Source organism: Marmota monax, unplaced genomic scaffold (genome assembly GCF_021218885.2).
Source record: "Marmota monax isolate L192 unplaced genomic scaffold, Marmota_monax_Labrador192_F-V1.1 WCK01_AAM20220418_F8-fsc00014, whole genome shotgun sequence".
Lineage (NCBI taxonomy): Eukaryota > Metazoa > Chordata > Mammalia > Rodentia > Sciuridae > Marmota > Marmota monax.
Window position 1 is genome coordinate 10,234,287 of NW_026695222.1, and position 19,710 is coordinate 10,253,996.

The 19,710-nt window shown below is 39.2% G+C and overlaps 1 protein-coding gene across 6 annotated transcripts in view; it reads right to left on the reverse strand.

Moving 5' to 3' along the window:
- Positions 1–19,710, reverse strand: part of Ptpra (protein tyrosine phosphatase receptor type A) — a 122,477-nt gene that overhangs the window by 23,699 nt on the left and 79,068 nt on the right. For 5 of the 6 annotated variants that reach the window (XM_058575537.1, XM_046433687.2, XM_046433688.2 and 2 more), the window contains 5 exons: positions 15,401–15,485; positions 14,230–14,303; positions 13,921–14,057; positions 1,874–1,964; positions 685–761 (listed from right to left, as the gene is read on the reverse strand). In XM_058575537.1, coding sequence (XP_058431520.1) covers positions 685–761; positions 1,874–1,964; positions 13,921–14,057; positions 14,230–14,303; positions 15,401–15,485 — 464 coding nt within the window. Of the gene's footprint in view, positions 1–684; positions 762–1,873; positions 1,965–6,129; positions 6,224–13,920; positions 14,058–14,229; positions 14,304–15,400; positions 15,486–19,710 lie in introns of those variants that run through there. The other variant, XM_046433691.1, reaches the window with a different exon arrangement.

Here is a 19,710-nt window from a genome sequence, read left to right on the forward strand (position 1 = left end):
TCCCAAGAAAGGCAGTGGGAGACAAGAAGCAAAGGAGCCTGGAGAGGCCACTCAACAGATAAGGAACCTCTGAAAAACTAAAACTGCATTAACTTTCTTCTTTTAGTCCTTACTGTTCCAGTTACAACTTTCAACCTAATAACTTACATATGGTACTCACTTGAGAAGTCATAGGAAAGTGAAAAATCATTTTAAGGGCTGTGAATCACCCTCTTCCCCTTTTAGACAGCAATACAATGGGCAGTGAAGGAGGAAGTTTCGATGGGATGCCAGGTCATACCAAGGTAATGATATGAAACACAAGTCTACAAGTCAGAGGCCAAATAGAAGAAGGGGCCTAAATCTGAGAAGCCATTTTCTATTCCAGTTTAAACAAGGGCAGCATAGATGTGCTTCTGAACACAGAAGGAGAAAGCATTATAACTCAGAGATGGACATATGCAGAGTCAGCAATAGGAAGCCTATTAAAATTTGTACTGAGAAGAATTTAAGTTTGGGCAAATGTTTCTAATCACTGGAAGATAAAAACTGAGATATATTTTTAAAATATTTGGTCTTTTAAAAAAAATCAGACTTAAGGAAAAATGGCAAATATCCCTCCTAACATACAGCTGGGAAAAAACCCAACAGATGGTAGACAATGGTCTTTCAGGGAGATAAATGAGAAAAGCATGAGTTCCTTACATTGATGAATGAAGCATTGATGTAATCAGAATCCGGAACCCCTTCAACAGGTGTCAGGTGGACTCTAGAGTGGTCATCTAGGAAAAATCCAACAATTACTATTCCAGTAAATCCAATTTTATTTCTCTCTGATGCAATTGTTTAGGTCAGCTGAGACATCTGCAGTCTTATGTGTACTGAAATACTGATGTATAAAGATGTCATTCCAACATATTTTTAAGATCCCAAATTCTTAAACACAACTATCATCAGGGAATACATACTCACATATACCCACTGTATGAAATACTAACCAATTGATAAAAAGGAAATTGTTTGACAGATGAACTGATAATATATAAGGTAAAAAGAAAAAAGAAAGGGGTTTGGGGATCTAGCTCAGTGGTATAACATTTGCCTCATGTACAGGAAGCCCTGGGTTCAATCCCCAGCACCATCCCCCTTCCACGCCCCCCCCCCCCCGCAAAAAGTTCAATGTGTACAATATACCAATTATATTTTTAAAATATATAGCAAATACATTTATGTATATACATATATAAGTATACAAATAAGTGGCTGTAAATGTCTAGTAGAGTGGTCTTAATTTTTTGGGTCCCATATGTAACCAATAAAAATTTAAGCATGCATCTCCAACATATGTTCATTTACTGATAAATTATGCATAAAAGCTAACATAACTATGACCCTAAAATATAAAAATTTTAGAAGGATAAATTTTTTAAAAAGCAATATAAAATCAAGTTCAAATATTTTCCTCTTATACCTGCCTGGATTATGCATGTTCCATTCTGGAGACTACTGGGCTACAAAAATATTTTTAGATTGTAGATCAACTGATGAGCAAAGACTAACTCTGGGAAGGGGTATAAAGAAAACTCTGTATTGGAATTTCTTTCAATGAGCATTACAATAAAACAACACCCCAATAACCTACTTCCTGTCTGGTCCTATTAAACTTTTCTCTCTGGCCTCCTAAAACTTTAAGTCTGCAACAAAAATCTTGATGAACCAGCCCAAGTGACCCTGTGGGGTGGCAAGAGAAGCCATGTAATGGATTTTTCAGCCTGAAGTCTTGACCCTAGTCTAGCTATCACCCTCCCGTGATTCTTTCCATCCTCAGAAAATCTGGTCAGAGATTAATTTCAGGTCATAATCCCCCCCAACACCAAACCCAACAAACACTCACAAGGCAAGATGTTTACATAACGATTTTTTTCCTTGTTTTCCTCTTTGGAGGCAGCCTCACAGGTGGCCTGGATAGGACAAGCAGGGAGAGCCTGAAAAGGTAAGAGAAATTAGAGGACTTTAAAAAGGGATAAACAGTAAACGTACAGACTCTCACCAAACCTGACCTGGCAGCAAGTTCTACCTTTACTCTGGGGATGAGGCCTAGACTCAGGTGAATACTTACAGTCTAACAGAGAGAATGCTCCTCTCCTCTAAACAACTGCAAGCCCCTCAGAATTAATACCAAGAATCCCCAGGAGGTGAAGTGCCATTCCTGCTACTATAAGCATAGCATACTTTTTTTATGATACTATTTGATTAGGGCCTGTTACAATGCTGGGTCGAAATAAACCACCTTGTAATAGTAATGGGGTACATAACAGAAAAAAATGGGCCATTCATCCTCATGCATCTCAGTGAACCCAACAAGAGGGCTGATTTAGGCTCTCTTTAGGTCTCTCATAGAGGGGCATGGCACCCCATCCTATAGCATCATGAAGCAAGAAAGCAAGGACTAATCGGTGGGAGGGAGGGCATTCACATGGATGTAGCAGCTGGGAAGTAGAGTTGGGTAAAGTGGCACTGTTGCAGCAGTTTTAGAGCAAATGTAATTTAGATAGCACAGGGAGGTATGTGGGCAAGCATAAAATGTTTTGACACAAGACAGCTTAGGTTGTATCAGCTTGAGTAAGCCTGTTAACCTTTCTAGGCTCAAGTTTCTTCATATGTGACCCTGCGATAATTACACCTGCCACAAGAATAAATGAGATAATCTTACATGTGGCACAAAATAAGCATTCAATAAATGAGTTTTACAAGAGTGGGAAGCTAAATTTTATTCAAACAGTTCGATTCTTATGTTCTATTTATTTAAAACTAAGAAAACAAAAAGGGAAAATAGTTTAAAATTCCAACCTAGACAATCTTTCTGAGAAGTGATTTGAAAGTATATTTTATTAGCCTTGAAAAGAGTCATAATCTTTTGACCTAGTAATTTAACTTCTCAGAATTTAATCTGAGGAAATAAAAATCTCTATGTTCAAATCATTTACTTAATCATTACTCAGAATAACCCAAAACTGAGAACAACCTTAGTATTCAGCAGTAGGAGAATATAATTAGTAAATTATGGTTCATGTATTATTTTTCTTTCATTTTTTCAACAAATAAATATTGTGTACCTGTTAGGCTAGGTACAGAGCAAACAGTGGTGGATCAAGCATATACACAATATAAACTTGTGGGTGAAAGACAGACATTAAACAGATAAAACAAATATATAATTACACATCATGATAAATACTATGAAAGAACAGGACACTATTAGAGATAAAGTATCAGAAAGGGCCATATTTAGATTAAGGGTAGGTGTTCATAAGGAAGGATGAGTGTGGAAGACAGTATTCCAGGCACAGCGAACAGCACTTGTGATGACCCAAAGGCAGGAGAAGGCTTGCCTGTGTGAGGAACTAAAGGTCAGTGAAGGTGTCACACACTTGGTGAGGTTGGTGGCGATAACAGTAGGAATGGGAGGAGATCGAACTTAAGGTCAGATTATTCATTTACATGTAGGTCTGTGAATAAAGTTTGGATTTCAAGTGTGAGGAAACTACTGAAGGTTTTAAAAATGTGACTCAATTTACTCACTCCAATTGCTACGTGGAAAATAACCGTGTAGAGACAAGAATTGAAGCATGAAGTGGAGGCAGGGAAAGATAGAACAGGGAGATGGAATCATTTAAGGTATACTCTAGAGTTAGAATTACTAGATTTGTTGACAGAAGGAAAATTGCCCAAGTAGAGAAAGCCAGGAATGAAAAATGACTTTTAGATTTCTGGCTTTATACAAAAAAAAAAAAAAAAGATAAAATAAAAAATGAAGGAAATGCCAGCCCAATGAGAACCAATTTTGCCAGAGGGAAACAAGTGCTTTAAGAAGGAACAAATATAACCACCATGATAGTAGTAGAAAAAATTAAACTGAAAGACCTCAAAATAAGGGAAATCAGAGTCTCATAATCCATCTGACTTCAATTACTCAAGGGATTTTCTTTTCAGAGTTAAAATTCTGGAAGTTATGCATGTCATTTTACTAAGGGGGCAATTCCCTTTGCCCCAATTCTGTCAATACATGAAAGGGAGAAAGTTTCCTGGGCTGGACTCTTGTACATGGAACAGAGACCATACTAAAGACTGGAATTTCCTAAATCACCCATAGTTTGCCTTCTCTTCCTTCTCATAGATTTCCATAGGTTTCCATCCTGGTTTAAATCAGGATGAAACACCAATTTTTTAAGCCCTCAATACCAATATGGAGCATACTCTTTCTCTAAAATTCCTGTATACCCCTTCTCTAAGTGATGTAATTTAGAAATAGTAAGAGCAAGACTCTTGAAAATAGTCTTCAGTACTGAAGGGTCAGAATAACAATAATCATCACCTCACAGTCCTATTGGAATCCCTTACTCCCCTAGTCATGATGAAGAAAAACTAGGTCTCCAGGTGGGCTAAGGCTCCTAAGAGGAAAGTTAGGAAGAACAGGAACCACTGTTTAGCAAGAGAAAAGACAGGGCTTGCCTCGGAGAACAGTGTTAGCTGCAAGATTCAGGCTGAAGAGCCTAAGCTGGGGATGAAAATAAGGGGAATCCTACTGCTTTTAGTGTCTACTTTTAAAAACATAGCCCACATAGGTAGGGAAGGAGCAGCTGAATCACAAGCCTGCAGGATGTTATATTCTCTGAACAGTAGGTGGCATCAAGCACCATTTCATCTCTTGCTCAAGCCTTAACTATATCCAAGGCTAAATCCTCATTTTTTAAAAAAACATGCCAGTTTTTTAAAAAATTGTTTTTCTAATTCAATTATTTTTAAAACATGTGCCTAACATTCAATTAGAAGTTCTCTTTGGATTCCTATGTCCTCTTCCTTCCCCTTGCATAGGTAAACTTGGAATTATATGTTTATCATTACACTGCTTTAATATATGTGAACCCCATATACTTTGCCTCCTTAAATAATATATTACTATTGTTCAGTCTATTTTTTATAAAAATAAAATGATAATCAAGTAAGTGACTTGCTTTTTTCCCCCCTTGGCTCAACATCATGTTAAGATTTTTCCAGGTGGTCATATGTAGCTGAAGTTCATTCCCTTTACTTTGTAGTGCTCCATTTTGTAACTATACCAAAATTTATTATTCTGTCCTACTACTGATGAATATTTGGGTTGTTAACAGTTAACAAACAGTCCTGCTCTAAGCATGAATTTCTATGTTTTTTCTACAAGCAATCAAGAATTTTTGGGCATGAGTATCTTTAACCTTAACAGATAAGACCAGACTGTTTCTTACTGTATTTATACTCCCACCAACAATATAAAGTGGTCTTGTTGATATGTATCTTCATCAATATTTACTAAGGTCAGAAATTTATTAAACACAGTTTTATTTATGTTTCTCTGATTATTGAGGGTCATCATCCTTCCTCAGTTTATTGGTCAAAACTGATTCTCCTTCCATGAAGTACCTAGTCTAGAGTTTTTCCCAACATTCTACTGGATTATTTTCTTTACAGTTTGAAGGAGTTCTTTAAATAGTCTGGATACTTATTCATCCTTTTTACCAAGTTTGTGGCTTGCCTCTCATTTTCTTCATGGTATCTATTTATGAACAGAATTTTTGAAACCTTATATAGTCAAATTCATCAAATTTTCCCTATATCAACATTTTTTTTTTTTTTGGTAGTGTGGGGAACAAAAGCACAGTCTTGCAAATGCTAGGCATGTGCTCTACCTGAGCTATACCTCTCAACCTCCTTTATGCATATTTTAAGACTTTAGAAATTCTTTCCTACTGTGAGGTCATATTTTCCTACACTATGGTCTCTATATTTTCTAGTACTGTCCTTTAAATCTCAATGTTTACACCAACTGGGATCAGTGTTTGTGTCTAGGATGAGACAAACATTCATTTCACATACTCCCAGAGGATTGCCCAATTGTCCCAGCACTATTTCTGAAAAGTCCATCCTTTCCCCGACCAAGACAGCAGCAGCATTTCTATCATAAATAGGTTTCCATTTACACATGGATCTGCTTCTGGGCTCTCTATTTTATTCCACTGATCAATCAGATCTATCCCAGTGCCAATATAAAACTGTCTTACTTATTAAAATTTTATAATAACTCTTTATATCTGGTAAGGCAGGTCTCCTCACCTTGTTCTTCTTCTTCGGGAATGTCTTGGCTATTCTTGGATCTTTTCTCCTCCATATAAATTTTAGAATCAGCTTGTCAAGTTCCACAAAAAACCTGTTGGGATTTTTATTGGAATTGCATTGAATCTATGCATCAGTTGGGGAGAATTGACATCTTTACAAAATTGAGCCTTCTAATCCATTGATCCTATCTCTTCACTAACTTAAGCCATTTTCCTTTAATGTCTTCAAACATTTTTATAATTTTCTCTAAAGCTTTTATAAATATTTTGTTAAATTTATGCCTAAGTACTTTACTTTTCAGATGCTATTGCAAATGGTATATTTTAAAAAGTTACTAATTTTTTCTGTTTGTAGCCTATGTATAAAAATGCCTTTTTTTCAAGCTGCTTCTATATCCAGCAACCTTGCTAAAATAACTAATTCTAATAATTTATCTAATGAGTCTTTAGACTTTTCTGAAGACAATATTCTCTTGAGTGAAAAAATTCCTATTTTGTCTCTACTTTTGCAATTCTCACGCCTGACATTTTTTTCTTGCTTTGCTGGGCTGCCTAGGATTTCCAGAACATATTGACTCTCATTCACTTTTAGGTTTGAATCCCCTTTTACATACTCTCTCCTAATAGTCACCAGTGCCCAAACACTCTGGGATTTTACTAACTTTCAAGGCAGCTCTTAAAACGAAGGACACAACATCCAGATACACAATTTCTTTTGAATTTCCCCTTGTACTAACTAGTGTAAACTAAGATGTCAGCTGGTGCTTTCTCTGCCCCTTGCAAAATTGGAAGCCCCTGCTTCCTGGAACACTGAGTTCCAAAGCCCTTGTCACAGTTGCTGATAGTCCCCATGGGACTTTAGCTCTGCTTCATTTATTAGGAGACAACTTATCAAGGTAGAGGCTCTTTTGTTCCCATCTCAACTTAAATGTACCCCCTCAGTCCCATTAACAGATGACTCGCACAGCCCTTCTTCACCTAGTAACCAACAATGAAACTGTCTTATGGGTCCTGAGGAAGTCAGGCTCACCACACACAGATACTGGCTCCACCTCTTTCACTCCCTTGTCTCTCTCCTGGTCCCTTCCTATCAGGAGCTACCCATATTTTATCTTTTTTATTTTCTTCTTAAATCCTAAAGCATACTTTTTGACCTCAGTAAGTGGCTTTTCAAAGTGTTTCTATTAATCAAATCCAATGATTCCTCCTAAGACAAATGCTGGTGAACAAAACAGTTCCAGCTTGCAACTAAGATGAAAGCCATAGCCTGGAACTTCCAACCATGGTGGGGATTCATAGAAATGCTACACAGTCTCCTTTTAGCCTGAAAACAGTTGTCATGTGGTATTCAGATTGTTCCTTTCAGCTGTTCAGCCCTGCGCTACAGTTTCTCTCCAGAACAAAAAACCATTTGATGACATGACTTTTCATAGTGACCTGACCACAAGTCTTCTGGCACAGTTCAAATGAAACAGCAATTCCTTCATTCTACATGCTATATATCCACCAATGCATATTACAGACATTTAGCTTTATTTCTTACATAAAAAAAAAAAAAAGTGGGGTATGTGGATACAGGCTTAAAATCCCAAAGACTTAAGAGGCTGAAACAGGACAAATTCAAGGTCCACCTGGGCAAATTACCAAGACCCTGTCTCAAATTTAAAAAATAATAAAAAGGGCTGGGGATATAGCTCTGTGATTTAGTATTTGCCTAGCACATGTGATGATCTGGGTTCCATCCCAAATACTGGGGGAAATAAATAAATAAAGCTACCTTGTAAAAGGTAGCTCAATAATTTAGTAGAGCAAAACTTCCCTGTCACTGTCTTTCTTATTTTCCATACCCCTTGTAGGTAGCCACTGGTTAAAGTTTGCAGTTTCTTCCAGACTAAAAAAAATGCATTAATACATCTGAGCACACACAGGTGTATTCATAGAAATTCTTAAAAACAAGGGCTGGGGCTGTAGCTCAGTGGTAGAGCACCTGCCTCGAATGTGTGAAGCACTGGGTTTGATCCTCAATACCACATAAAAATAAACAAACAAACATATTGTGTCCATGCACAACTAAAAAAATATTTTTAAAAAATGGGATTACACTATCATATTTATCTGTAATGTGTTTTCTCACATAATGTCTTTCTATGACAACACATTTAATGACAGTGTAGAATTTCATAATGGATATGAAAACATTTTGCAATTTGGTTATTTGGTAAATTTTATTTTCTATTGTAAACAATTCTGTAACGAACACACTTTTACAAATATATATTTGGTTGGGCATGTGAAAGTTTTTCTGTTAGAGCCTCAGAAGCTAGATAATATAAGATTTAAATTTTGGTTGACAGTGCCAAATCAAACTCCCTTATGCTTACCAATTCAAACTGTCCCCCAACCTGTGTAGAAGAATATCTGCAATCCCCTTCTTTTGCTCATACTTGATATCAATCTCTTCAAAATTTCCAATCCGACAGGCCTAAAATACTGTTTGGCTTTAATCTCTACTTCCTTGATTACTAGATATAGTTGATCTTCTTTCTGTATGTTTATAGACTATTTGTATTTCTTCTGTGAACTGCAAATTTTCCAATAAATTATTTACCTTTTTCTCCCAGGTTGCATATGCTCTTTACATATTATAGAAAGTTCTTTGTCTACCTCTGGCAAATAGGTTCTCACAGTTGGCTACTATTTTATGACATCATTTATCATAGAGGAATTTAATATTTATTCATTTCATAGTACTATGGAATGAAACCAGAGGCACTCTACCATTGAGCTACAGTCCCAGTCCCTTTATTTTATTGTTTTTGAGACGAGATCTCACAAAGTTGTCCAGGCTGGCCTCAAACTTCAGATCCTCCTGCCTCATCTCCCAAGTAGCTGGGATTATAGGCTTATGCAACCACAATAGGCTGAGATGCTTAACACTTTAATATATTAACTTTTGTTCTTTTCCATGCTGACACTTGAATCTGGTATTTTGCTTAGAAAGGCTTTCTCCTCTGGATAATTATAAAATATTACTATGGTAGTAGACATAAACTGGAGTGTTTGCAGCTGGGTGCTGTGGTGTATGCCTGTAATCCCAGTTACTTGGGAGGTTGAGGCAGGAAGACTGCAAGTTCTAGGCCAATCTGGGCAACTTAGCAAGCCCCTGTCTCAAAAATGAAAAAAAAAAAAATTAAAAAAGTTGCAGAGCACTTGTTTAGCATGTGTGAGACTCTAGGTTCCGTCTCCAAGGTGACATAACATATACAAGTTAGTTTATTTTCCCTGTGTGCTGTTTTTTCTCTTCCTTCCCTTGGCTGACTAGTCCAAACAGTCACATCTGACCCAATCAGATTCTCTTTCCCAGGATTTTGAAAACTGGGAAGACGTAGGGGTTGCCTTAGGAGGGTCTCAGAGCCATCAAGATAGGGTGTACTCTGACAAAGTCTTGGTTCTTAAACTCATCTTTTGATTCTGCCAGCTTCCCCAGTGTCTTTCCAGTAGACAGCTGTTTGTTTTTTGTAGTACTGGGGACTGAACCCAGGGACTATGTACTAGTCAAGTGCTCTGCTGCTTAACTAACATGCTATATCCCCAGTGCTTTTTGTTTTGAGACAGGGTCTTGTTAAGTTGCCCAGGATGGCTTTGAACTTGTAATCCTCCTGCCTCGGCCTCCCAAGCAGCTGGGATTATAGGCATGCACCACCATCCGCATCAACTTGTTTTTTAAGCCAGAAAACGCTTGGCATTAAACAGAGGAGACCAGAGTGTTATATGGACTTCAATGGGCTCAACCTTTCTATTGACATCTTCACTGTGTCCCTGATGGGATCTATAACACATGCCTTGCTGGAGTGTATAGACTAGTGAAGAAAGCACTGGTATCTTTCATAATAATAAAAATGGGAGGCAGAAGACCTAGCTTATTTGAGAAGATTACCAGACATACCACCATTCTAAAGAAAGGGTCCCCCTTATCCAAATCCCATGCCTAGGGCCATTTCATAGACCCAGACCCCTCAAATAAGAGGGAGAGGTCAAAAACCTATGAGAAATAACTCTGCCAGAGCATATCAACATTCATATAATATGAACCTCCCTATTCACCCTCTCCTAAGAATTTTAGTTATTTACCATGATGATAACGGTACATTGAGTAAAGGGAAATGCATACTTTGGAGTCTACTGGGTTCTGGTCTTGGGCTAACTTATTCCTGGGAACCCAGAACACCACTATGATATGATGATTAGAATGGAGCCTTAGCAGGCCAGGTGATAGGATAAATTTTAGCTTGAATTGGCCTCACATTAGGAGCTACCTATTAGACAGCAAAACACCCACAATGATCCCCTAATTCACTGAATAAAGAACATATAGAAAGAGCAAATGCCAGCTCCTAGAACAGTGATCTCTCTTTACCAAAAGGTTAAGTCTCTAGATGAAGAAGAGATAAGTGCTACAGAAGACTTAAAAGATTCAGTGGTATGCACCTGTAGTCTAGGTACTCAGGAGCCTGGGGTGGAAGAATTTGCTTGAGCCCATGAGTTTAAAGCCAGCCTAGGCAACATAGTAAGAGCCTGTCTCAAATTAAAACAAAAACAAAAACCTGCAGGACAATGATGAGATAATCCACTACAATCCCTGAGTTTAATGATGAAATGGAGTGAATGTTCAATAATTACCATTACTGATGTTTTCTGCAAGCCACCAAACACATTTAACACAAGAGATTGATGGATGGTCTTTAAGAAACTCAACAGATTATGGTAAACTAAATCAGTTGGAGCTACAGACTTATAGTTGCTTCCTCAGATTAACATACAGCCCACAGTGCCTGGAAAATCCCTATTGATGTTCTTTCCAAGTTGCACAGACTACTTGAAGCAGTCTCCCTCTCATGAAAGGAGCTAACTCAGTGATAAATCATCCTAACCTCTCTATGCTGCAATCTGGTTCATCAGGATTTTTTCTCACTGTTTCACAGGACATCACCCTGACAACCATACTGATGATATCACGCTGAAAAAACCTGAAGAACAGGAAATTATGCATCTTAGATATATATGCTAGACATAAGAAAACATTGGCTTGGTTACTCAGCTGAGTTTTCTGAAGGTCAAAGGCCTGCAGCTTGTTAGGGCTTTCTCCTCTAAAATAAAGGAAAAGTCACTATTTCTTGCTCTACCACATCTCCCCAACTAAAGCAGAGCAATGCTTTCTGGGCTACTTTGGGTTTGGAGATAGCATATACTACATTCTGATATACTGTTCTGGACTATTTATTGAGTTATCTGAAAAGAAGAGGCTCTCCAGCTAATCTAGGTCAGGGAGAAACTGACTCTGGTAGATTCTGTGGAGCTCTAAATAAAATGTCTACGGTAAGGCTGAACAATGAATCACAATGAGCCCAGTGTGGTGGCACACACCTATAATTCTAGAGACTCAGGAGGCTAAGGCAGGAGGATTGCGGGTTCAAAGTCAGCCTCAACAACAAGATGCTAAGCAACTCAGTGAGATCCTGTCTCTAAATAAAATACAAACAGGCTAGGGATGTGGCTCAGTGGTTGAGTGCCCTTGAGTTCAATCCCTGGTACCCATCCCGCAAAAAAGAATCACAATGAAAAAAAAGTCCGATGATATAGAAAAAAGACCATAATCCTGTTAGCAATACCATGCTCCCAGCTTAGAATTGAGGTAGAATGGAGAATGTGAGCCTGATTATGGGACACTAGGTATCCAAATGACTTCAATTTCCCATCATATACTAGGTAGTATTATATGAGCAATAAGCTACAAATCTGAACATGTCCAGAAATCCATCATAGCTGGAAGTGATGTACACAGAATACCTGCCACATAACCCATTACTTCAACAGACACTTCTGACTTCCTGTTGATGTCAATGGCTGACCAAGGAAGAAAAAGGCCAGCCTGTATATGATGACTCTGCGTGACATGCTGGTCCATGCTGGAAGTAGTCTGCTGTAGAATGATGTACTTAAGTTATAGCTCTGAATGAGTATGAAGAGAAATCCTAGGAATACCATACTCCAGGAATGTACTCCAGGAATGCTTTATTATAGGCTCTCAGGGAATATTACCTCTGAAAAGAAACTCATTTCATTTCACGGAAATGTATGGCAATATACCCCATCATCCAGGAGCAGTTGGTATTACAGATTACAACACACAGTATAATGCCTATCACAAATCCAGCTATGGTGCTACAGTGGTGTCTTGTGAAATGTGGTAAATGTTCTCAATCATTTTTCCAATAGTCAAAGAAAAGGGTTCAAGCTATTCCATTAACTCTTGCCTGGTAAATGGTCTCCAACTACAAGTCTTGCCTCCCTTTCATCTGTTTATATTGAAGCTAGTAATTTGCTCAGGATTTGACCCTAGTGATTTGACCCTTTGGTGGTAGAACACAAAGTGGTAACTCACCCACCCAATAATCATTCCTCTTTTCTTCCCTGCTACAAGTGTTCCCATTCTGTGGAGGCTGTCTACTTAGGCCCAGGAATAATTTGAACTGATCTTAGCTGCAGTAACCCTATTTTTCCCTTGCTGTGGTTTGTTTAAGAAGAAATAGGTAACAGGGAAGCCTCCAGAAGCTTCTGGGAAAATGTACCTCATTGACAAAAGGAAGAAACAGTCATTATTTTCCCACTGGACCTGATTATATCTCCATGTAACACCTAGAACTGGGGCAGCTGTTTTGACATCATGAAAAGAGCCAATCTACAAGACAAAGCTGACACATGGATCAGTGGAAAGATGTGAAGGTATGGAACTGCTCCTCTGTGTCAAGTCCATTCCTCTTCCTTAATCATTAGCACTTGAGGTCCATCATACAAGCTCTTCTGGTCTTAACAACTGCTGTAACCCCCAGCTGTATTCCCCGTAACTATTCTTATCTTACATAGGCTATTCTCCATAGAATACCATTCTTTAATTTCCTGAATATATTCTTCCCTCACTCCTGACAACTTTCTTCTGCTATTTCTAGTGCCTGAAATGTCCCCTACTCCCCTTCCTCTTATTTCTTCATCAAAAATTTTGACCTGTGATGAGAACTGGTGGGCTAGGATCCCCAACTGGTGGTTTAGACACATTCTATTTCCTTCATGGAGTTATAAAAAAATATAAGAATTTCAACACTTAAGATGAAACCTGTTCTATTGCAGTCTGCCATGGTTCCCATTTTCCACACTGATCTACTTCTATTGTCTATTCTAGAAATTTTGGCCCACAGATCTAGACTCTAAAATATCACATCTTTTTTTTTTTAAATATCTTTATTTATTTATTTTATGTGGTGCTGAGGCTCAAACCCAGTACCTCACATGTGCGTGGTAAGTGCTCTACCACTGAGCTACAGCCCAACCCTCAGGTCACCTCTTAATATGGGTTCCTACAACTATGTACCAGTCCTTCATGTCCTATTTTGTTGTTTGAATTACTCATTACTTTTGTTTGTGGAGTTTCCCTAAAGGGCAGTAAGTTCCTTAAAAAGTAGGGACTGGATCTGGTTTTGCTCCCCATCATATTTCTGGCATCCAGAATACTGCCCTAACACACATGAGATGCTTGGTAAGTATTTATTAAACAATGAAGTAACAGATGCAATAATGAATGGATGAATAGATGGATGGGTAGATGAGGGAGGCAAAGCAAATCTTTTTTCACTTCTCGACCATTAGAAACCTGTTTTTCACTCTTGACTCAAAAGGCCTGACCTTAGGTCTGCCTTCTGTCCTGCTGATACACCAGTCACAACAGAGAACTCACGTTGAATTCTTCCCTGAAGAGCTTATTGTCATCGGCCATTCTCCGGTTAATCTCCTCTTCCAGCTTGTCCACAGGCAGGGGTGGGTACTTCCTGTTGGTGCTTGGGGACCTGGCCAGAAGTGGCACACTTTGGGGCTCTGCAGGGCAGAAAAAGGGAAGGTCATTCAGGTGCTCTGAGGATTTGGCTCCCAGAACCAGAGCTGGTTTCTTCAACAGTCTTTTTTTAAAAATAGTTTTACTATTTTTTAAAGGATGGAGAAACCCCTAATATTTTGGTTTTCTTCTCTGTAAAGGGTCCCCATGCCTTACCCACATCCTCAGTGCGGCCATTTGATAAACGGAAAGAATTGGAGTGGCTCCCAGCTTGTTTATATTTCTTAAACCTAAGAAGAAAATGTTCTTAATGAAAAACTAAGCATAGAGGCAGGACAGGCTAATCACTGGCTTTGTACTCCTGCTCAGACTCAGTCTTTCTAACTCTCTTCTATCAAATACTCAGGCTCTTTTAGAAACAGGTTAATTCACATCCTGAGGCAGCTCCATTCTGTGGAGCACCTCAAGGTATTCGTGCTTACTCTTGGCACACTAGACTCCAATCCAAGTAACACTACCAATATATTCTGGCTTGTTTGGCTCCTCTATACAGGTCTAGTTCTAGAACGCACGACTGCACAGCCACACCAGGTAGAGATAGGGTGAGTAGAATTCAATGAGGGTAGGGGACAACAGAAGATCTTATATGCAACAAAAATCCTGGTATTTCCCTAGTACAGCTTGGGAGTTGCAGGGACGAGAGCTCCAGATTAGACTGACACAAATCTGGGCACACTTCTACAGAATAACAGAGACACAGGCCAAATTAAAGTGAGGGTAGAGGAGGCATGAGTGGATACAAAATCCCTCCCCAACTTTTTTTCTGCAGAGGAACAGAGGGAAAACAGATCAGGTTAAGCCAAAGATAAGGCAGAGTTAAACACAGGTGGTCAGGGCAACAATTTCAGCAGGAAGAGAACCAATGTACCACCCTCTTCTATCCTTTGGGTTCCTTCTCCTTTCTTCAGCTCACAGTTTGAGGAGGTAATGTCTACAGACCCTTGAAAGAAGGCCAGAAAGAGGAAGCTATTACTCCCATGGTTTATATCAGGACAAGGGGTCCCAGAGGAGTTTAGGGGCAAAGTCCCAATTAAAAACAAAGCAAGCTTTTTTTGTTTTGTAGTGCTGGGGATTGAACCCGGGCCCTGTGAATGCTAGGCAAGCATTCTACCATTGAGCTATATCCCCAGCCCTAAAATAAGCTTTTGTTATGCATGTGATTTCACTGGGGCCCTTTTAGGATTTGCTTGAGCAGCGCTATAGCACTGTCATGAGTCATTCCCTTTCCATGCTATTCACTGTCCTTATCCTACTATCTTCTGGACTATGTGGGCTTACTGAGACTCTGCAGTATTGAAACAAACTGCAGAAACATTAGCATACTCACCTTAACATGTACAAAACTATGATAATAAACACAATCACCAGCAGAGAGGACAGGGCCACCATCACTGCAATAATTGGAGTCTCATCTAAAACCAAGAGAAAAGAACAAGTCATTACTGTTTCCTAAGCAGCTCAAGTCAGCTGCTTAGGAAAACACCCTGATGAGGAAGAAGGGCTCATTCAATGCTTCTGTAGATGGTAGGATATGGAACAGAGAGAGAGAGAAAGAGAGCAAGGGAAAGACAGTGCATCTCCCTCTGCCACCACAGGCTACCGGGCATGGAGTAAAAGGGGGAAAACACAGGGCCCAGGGTGACATGACCACCCCATTTCAGTATGTGTTTACTCTCTGTCTCCCGGCGTTAGAATAAAAGCTCTATGAAGAAGGCAGAGATTCTTTCATTCATTGCTCTATCCTTTGAGTATAAAACAGTATTTAGCACACAGAGAGCACTCAAATATGTGGAGGCACAAACACATCCAACTGTGATGGCATTTGGGGTATGCAGGGTCAACCCTATATTCTCTTCCAGCCTCAAAAGACTCCATCTAGAGGAAGATGCCAGAGAAGAAGGAAAAAGAGATGATTTTTTTTTCTATCACATAAACCCAAATGATTTCCCAACACAGAGAATATCATTCTTGATTAAAACAAGGAGATACATAGATAGGTGCTACTTTCTACCTCTTCCCTTATCCTGCCTTCCCCATCCACCATCTGCCAGGACTGCTCACTGAGAGGAAATATCTAGAGGCTCCTGAAATAATGTCAAAAAGAGGAATCTTGCAACCCCCCAGGGCCCCAACTGTAACTTCTGGCTTGGCAAAGACAGGCAAGCCTCCTTCACGTTCCACAGGGCCTGGTTCCCCTTCCACCTAGTACCTAGCACCATTTCTCCTATAGCAACCAGGTTAGGGCTCTACTCTCTCTCCCTCCACAAACTGCACAAGTCTACATTTATAGCTATCTTTGTCATTTACATGTTTCTCCCATATAAAGGTTAACCCTGTCATTTGGGCTCTGATTTACATTTATTACTGCTACCTCAAAGATTTATCTTCTTGACCTCACTTAACTTCTGCAGATACCACCAGTCCCATGTCTGTCTTCTCAGTTAACTTCTCAAAACTGTTGTCTAATATCTTTTCTCTAATTACTTACTTCCAGGTTCTCCTTAATCAATTTGTTCTGACTTGCACCCTTAGTGCTCCATTTAAACTGTTCAGCAAGGACACTGACAAATGGCATACTATCAAATCCAACAGAAATATTCCTGACCTCATCGATTTCAACCAATTAGCATCGTTCATTCAAAAAATACTTATGGACCAGCAAATGTATGCCAGGCATTGTTTGGACAGTGGAAATAGAGAAGTGCTTAGGTGACAAGAAACAGAAAGCTTACATTCCGTGGGGAAAGTGGACACTGTTCATAAATAAGCAAACAATTTCAGACAGGGATATGAAAAACAAAACAAAAGAGTAAAAGGATAAAAAGTGATAGGGAAGCAGTGATAGAGTTGTTTGGGAAGGTCTCTCTGAGGAGATTATATCTGAGCAGAGTTCTAAATGATAAGTAGTGAACCATGCAAATTGGAGTGAAATGCTTTCTAGGCACAGGAAATAACAAGCATAACAGCCCTTATGAGCTTGGTGGGATCAAGACATAGCACAAAGGCCAGTGTGGTATAAGATGCAGCTGAAGAATGGGCAGAAGCCAGATGACTTCCATTTTGTAGGCCAGGGCAAAGGGTGTGGATTTAATTCTGAATGTGATGAGAAACATTAAGTGACTGGAAAGTTTGAACAGAGGAGAGATATAACTGTGTTTGTGTGTGTGTGTGTGAGAGAGTAAGTGTGTGTGTGTGTGTGTCTCCAGTGCTGGAGAATCAAACTCCGGTACATTTATATTCATTTAAAGATCGGTCAAACTGACTCAAATAGCAGCTGGCAGATGATTTCTAGTGGAAAGTGATTTTGGGGAAACCAAGAGTAGTTTTTCAAGGAGGGAGTAATCAACCCAATCAAATACTGCCAACAGATCAGGTAGGATGAAGACAGAGACATGAAACTATACTTTATAAGGCAGCCCTGGAGACCTTTTTGAGTGGTTTCAGTTGACTATAGGGGGGAAAAAATCTAAATGGAGTGAAACGAAGATAGAGGATGGAGACAACTGCTCCTTTTATGAAGACTTTTAGGGATGCAGAGAAAAGCAGCAGCAGTTAGAGGGAGATATGGGGTAAAGTTTTTCCCCCCTAAGAGATGGGAGATATCATACTTTGCTTCTTCTTTCTTTTCTTTTAGTACTGGGGATTAAACCCAGTAGTGTTTTACCCCTGAGCTACATTCCTAGTCCAGGGTCTCACTAACTTCTCCCAGCTGGCCTCAAACTTTTGATTATCCTGTCTCAGCCTCCTGAGTCACTGGGATTATAAGCATGTGCCACCATGCCTGGACCATGCTTCTCTGTTGATGGCAATTTTCAAACATACTGTGGCTATCATCTTCAGATGAGCATTCATACTGGTTGACCACTGCCTCTTTCTTCAAGTATTTTCTTGCTTTCCATGACAGAGCACTTCCCATATTCTTTCTCTCTTGATTGCTCCCTCTGTTTCCTTTGCTAATTATTGTTCTTCTAACACCAGCTTTCTCACCATGAGAACTTCTCAGGGCCCTGTCCTCGGCACTCTTCTTTATACTCTATCTAGCTGATCTAATCAGGTAGATGGATGTAAGTACAAATGATATATTAGCAATTCCCACATCTGTATTGCTTGACCTGACTTCTCTTCTGAGCCTCAGGCTTTCAACTGCCCATCTGCCACCTCCACTGTAAATTTCATAGGCATCACAAACTTTCTGCATCTACACTTTTCCCTTCCCATTCAGTGGCTAGCACTTCCACCCTCCCTACTGTTCAAACGATACGGAAATCTCCTTGATTTCTTTCTCATGCTTACCATCTATATCCAATCCAACTGCAAGTAATGTATTTTATGGCTAGATCAATATCTCAAATCTGTCCACCTTTTTGCCATTCTCTCTTGTCACCATCCACTGTGGTCCCAACCTCCATCCTCTCTTGCCTGGCTCACCATAGTAAGTTCTGACCCCTGCCAATCCATTCTCAAAAAAAAAAAAAAAAAAAAAAAGAAAGCAAATTGAAACATGTTGCTCCCTTTCAATGACTTCCTGGGCCTAGAATAAAGTCTTGTTTCTTATTCTGGCCTATAACAACCTCCCTAACTTACCCCTACCTATTCTATCTCCTGCTACTCTTTGCTTCACTAAAACTTAGCCCCTTGCATCTGTAGAGAATGCCCAGTTTATCCACCCTTATAACTCTGACCATGTTATTCCTCTGCTTCACATGGCCCCCCTTCAATCTTTGCCTAACTTCTATTCAATCAGTTCTTATTTTAAGTGTTCCTTTCCCAGAGAGGTCTTCTCTGACTGCCTCATACTAAATTTATCATCTATAAAGTCATTCTGAAGATTAAATCAGATCATCTATATGAAGTTTTTGGCACAGTTACTAAATAGTACACATTATTAATTTGGTCAGTGTTATGGGCTTTTATTTTTATACTATTCTCATACAGCACCCTTACTTCCCTTGGTAATATCTCTCCACCTTGGTAATTACGTATCTATTTGACTATAGCTTATCAACTGAGTGTCCCTCCTTTATGCCACAAACTTCACAAAGGCAAGGATTATATATCTGTGTTTATTCTCATTGAACAACACCTTAAAACCTACCACAGGATCTCACACCACTATAGTGGGAACTAACACTACTGGGTTATGTTGAATGAATGAATACAAGAACGAATGATTTATCACTAAATATGCCTTTGTTAAATTCCAAGCACAAAGGGCAGTATACCAAGAATTATAAGAAGGTAACCAAAAACATCTAGCTAATACGAAGGGAAAAGACTGGACTTGGCATCCTGAAGCCTGCACACTAGCAGACAGTGTCAGTCTGACTTCACAGGTTCAGGCAGGTCTTTAGAACAGCAGTCAGCAAACTACTGCCCAAATCTAGTCCACCACCTATTCTCGTGACCACAGTTTTATTGGACACAGTCACGTTCATTCATTACGTACCGTGTATGGCTGCTTTTGCACTACAGAATTAGAGATGAGTTGATGTGATGGAGAATGAATGGTTGCAAACTGAAACTATTTATTGTCTGGCTGGCACTTGATAGAAAAAGTTTGTCAAGTTTGCCAACCCCTAATCTAGAACTTTGTTAACTCCTCTCACACAGTTATAGTTTGAATATCACCTTTTCTGA